Source organism: Perna viridis, chromosome 11 (assembly GCF_037379345.1).
Source record: "Perna viridis isolate PV_CMFRI_1.1 ecotype Kerala chromosome 11, ASM3737934v1, whole genome shotgun sequence".
NCBI classification, from domain to species: Eukaryota; Metazoa; Mollusca; class Bivalvia; order Mytilida; family Mytilidae; genus Perna; species Perna viridis.
The window spans coordinates 31887397-31891088 of NC_142455.1; the positions used below are offsets into that span (position 1 = coordinate 31887397).

At 32.4% G+C, this 3692-nt stretch overlaps 1 protein-coding gene across 1 annotated transcript; it reads right to left on the reverse strand.

The window, feature by feature from the left end:
• Nucleotides 1-1613: 1613 nt before the first annotated feature.
• On the reverse strand, nt 1614-3220 carry LOC148603743 (neuronal acetylcholine receptor subunit beta-3-like). Its single transcript, XM_088551984.1, has one exon. The coding sequence runs from the start codon at nt 3112-3114 to the stop codon at nt 1732-1734; it is 1383 nt and encodes a 460-aa protein (XP_088408110.1). The 5' UTR covers nt 3115-3220; the 3' UTR covers nt 1614-1731.
• Between the last annotated feature and the right edge of the window lie 472 nt (nt 3221-3692).

A 3692-nucleotide genomic window follows, 5' to 3' on the forward strand; every position in this document is an offset into this window, starting at 1 on the left:
GAAAAAAATGATGATACGGATGGATACACCGTAATGATCCACGAGCTTATGATGATGACCATAAAACGTCCGTAGTGATGACTTGTAATTTTGTAGCAACATAACTATGTTCCAGAAGCCTGATTGTAAGAAGTCTAGCGCGATCCAGAAAGTCTGCATTGTTACAGCAAGCTCTCTGGCATAATGTATCAGTTGAGATACGAAAACTCCATACGCAGGTGCTGAAAGGATGTTACCACAGATGAAACGGAAGTTAACAACTCTAAATGAAAAGTCATCACTTTTATCGTTCGGATTATTCAATAGTTTTCCTTTACCATCGATTTGTAAGTGTATGTCAATTTTGTTCCCATCGGAATGCCGACCGTTACATGTGTCCATTACACTGGGCAAAACAAAAATGGGCAAATATGTTGTCAGTATATTAAAATCCAGTATTTTGAAAACTAAAAACATTTACATGTTTGATTGTTTTTGTTAGTAAACAAAGGTTTGTGGGTAAATGTCTATAGATAACTTTTGTTTTTTTTAATGTTTTTTTGGCCAATTTAGAAATCAAAAAAGAAAACATTTCAAGAATATGACAGTATTGATAAAAAGTAGTAAACTGAAATGATTATGTCATAACGAAATGACAACAGAAGATATAAAAGAAATAGGCATCCTCGTAAACGATTGTTATTTTTCACGATGTCACTTATATGAGAAATAAATTGATAGGGATATGCCTCGGTTGTTAGTCATAGATGACTTATGACTATAATACAATGCCTGAAAGTACGATATTCTTTTAAAAAAATAAATGAATCAACATTCGCACTGTAATAACATTTGTACTATTTCCGATCGGATGCAAGTGGGTTCAACTTCTTAAAATGATTTACAGAAAACGAAAGTTGTGGATGATGTGGATTTCTGCAACGGCTGTATCATTGTAGTATGATTTGATTCAACATGTAAGTTATGACAGCTTAGGGAGGTCAAATATGGTGAACCATTTATATTGCAAAAACTCACAAGATATAATGTTCGGACGGAAGACAAATTCGTGTTCATTGTTATCAGGTCTGCACAAAAGTGTGCTTATTTGAGTTGAATTGTTGGAAGTAACTGTTATATCTTCAACCAACACATGTTCTATTTTTCCAAGTCTGTTTAGCGGGCTAGGTCGACATTTCTATTTCTATTCCCTCAATATAATTTTATATTTATGTTTATAATGCCAAATTTGTGTCTCAAGTCAATTATTCACCAAAGGATTTTACTGGTTATAATGTTATGTAAAGATTTTAACTATACGTAAATATATATATAAGTGTTTAAAGCGCTATGTGTGAACACTAAATTTATTATTTGGTTTGAATGTTTGTATCACAGGTATATCAAAATATTAAGATTTCTTAAAATCATATTAGTCAAAAGGTTATTACATTATTTGTTTAAGTAAGAGGAACCATTTTCAAATGTACATTTGCTGCAAAAAATTGAAATAAATGACTTGCCTTCGATAAAAGCTTAAGAATACTCCTTTAAAAGTTGATATCGGCAGTGATTTTAAATCAAAAATAGGCCCATGCAATAATAACACAGTTGCTTAAAATCAATAACCGAAGTACGCTCATGCATTAATAATAGTCGCTTTCATAAAATACACAATTGAATATAATTTTTACAGTTTATAATTGGTGTATTCTACCTGGTCTACATTGGAATGCTCTTTTGATTATTTAATCAATACTTAACTCTAAGTTCTATCAAGATAAATGCGTATATTACAGTGTAAGTGATCAAACCTAGAATACATGAAAAGAAATCTACATTTCTTGTAACATCATCCCATGACGTTCGATTAATCCCATATAAACGATTATATAGATCACCAATCTCAATTTTTGTTTGTCCATGCTCAACGTAAGTTTTATGATAACCGTTGTTGATAGTAATTGAAGCGTCTGCATGGGTGAACTTCGTTTGGTTAGGATAGTTTCTTGACCAAAAGCTTGGTGAGGATGCCGTACTCTCTGGTTCGTCTTTTTTTTTCACACAATATTGAGTACATTTCTTACATTTAAAACAATCTGTACAGCGTCCACAACATTTAGAAATACATCTGGGAGATTTACAAAAAAACAAAGAAGTTATGAAAGTGTTCAAAATGATCACGATACCACTAACTAATAAGCTTAACGATAACAATATTCCAAACAATGCTGTCTCCTCCGAACTAGGAGGAATACTCTCGTTAAACAGTCTCATTAAAACTCCGTATGCTATGAATACAAATGTTGCTAAGGAAAGTTTCCCTGTACTTTTCGTCGGTAGAATGAACGTGAGGCAATCAGCAGCAACCAGGCCTATACATGGAATAATTAAAGTCCAGAAATAATATTCTGTTCTTCGTTTAAGTCTTACCTTTATCACAAACCCCGTCATGACTTCGTCGTCCTCAAACGTAAATGACATTTTCTCATATGACAACGGTTGTAAAACCCATTCCCCATTTGGAAAATGTTGTTTTGAATTGACATTACTATTTAAATAAATTAACTCTTCTTGCATGTCATTTAGGTAAAGTTTAGAGAAATCTAAAGAACAGGATTGAGAATCATATGGATAAAACTTCACACTTACGGGGCAAAATGTATCCAAAGTTAGATAAAGCTTCCATGTTACTACGCCATTCGATGAGACGGTGACTTGGTCATTATTATGCATTACACTGACAATGGAGTTTTCCGTACTAACAGAGTTAACTATGAAAATATCAGGTTTCCATAAAGAACTAATTGATTGGTATATTTTGTTTATATCGCCGTACTCTGACTGATTCCAGATAAGAAATTCGTCTTTCCATGAAATTTTTAGTAGACCAGATGTTGATAAAATTTGACTTCTTAGAGTCAAACCTTGTATTGTTCTTAGATTAAATGTAACGTTCACACGTACTCGCGAATGTTTATCCTGTACAGGAATTACTTGTTTGACATAGTTGGCTGTTAATTTTTCGTGAAGTAGTTTGTGTTCCATGGTTATCTTGCTGCTACATGTAACACAGACAACAAAACCGAAAAAAAAAATTCCATACAGAAGTATGACATCCTCGCAATTTCTCATGCAAAACGTATTGACGAACTATCTTTTCTGGATGATAATAATATCATTATAATCATTAATAATTTATGTTCACTCCATACCTTTAAAGAGTTAATCGTTTATGATATGCAGTGTGTACACTGTTTCCCTTGACTACGTACACAACCTTATCTAGCACTACTGGGATCGAAAATATAAGTAGAATGCATGCATTGAATAGACAATAATCAACGGTATTTAAATCTATTACCAAATCCAATCAGATTATTATCGGTGATGAGATTTGCAAGAAGTCTTCTGTTAATAAACGTCATATCTACTTAAATGGATAAGAATATATCTATCAATTTGGTTATCATATTGTTTATAAAAGGTTTACTATTAGAACATATGTTGTAGCAAGTTGTAAACAGGTCTGGGGCTGGTATGTTATATGACTGCTAGTAGTCTTTTTTTTAAAGTATAACCAGTTGATTTCTGAATTAACTCAGACTTTTTTAACATAATGTTTGTTGTGCAATTCTGTAATATTTTTCGACACTGGCAATATTTAAAATGGAAATATGGAATCATGCCAAATCATTTATCACTGCCACATG

Coding starts and splice junctions, on each gene's coding strand:
- LOC148603743 (XM_088551984.1), bottom strand. CDS start 3,114: ATGAGAAATTGCGAGGATGTCATACTTCTGTATGGAATTTTTTTTTTC.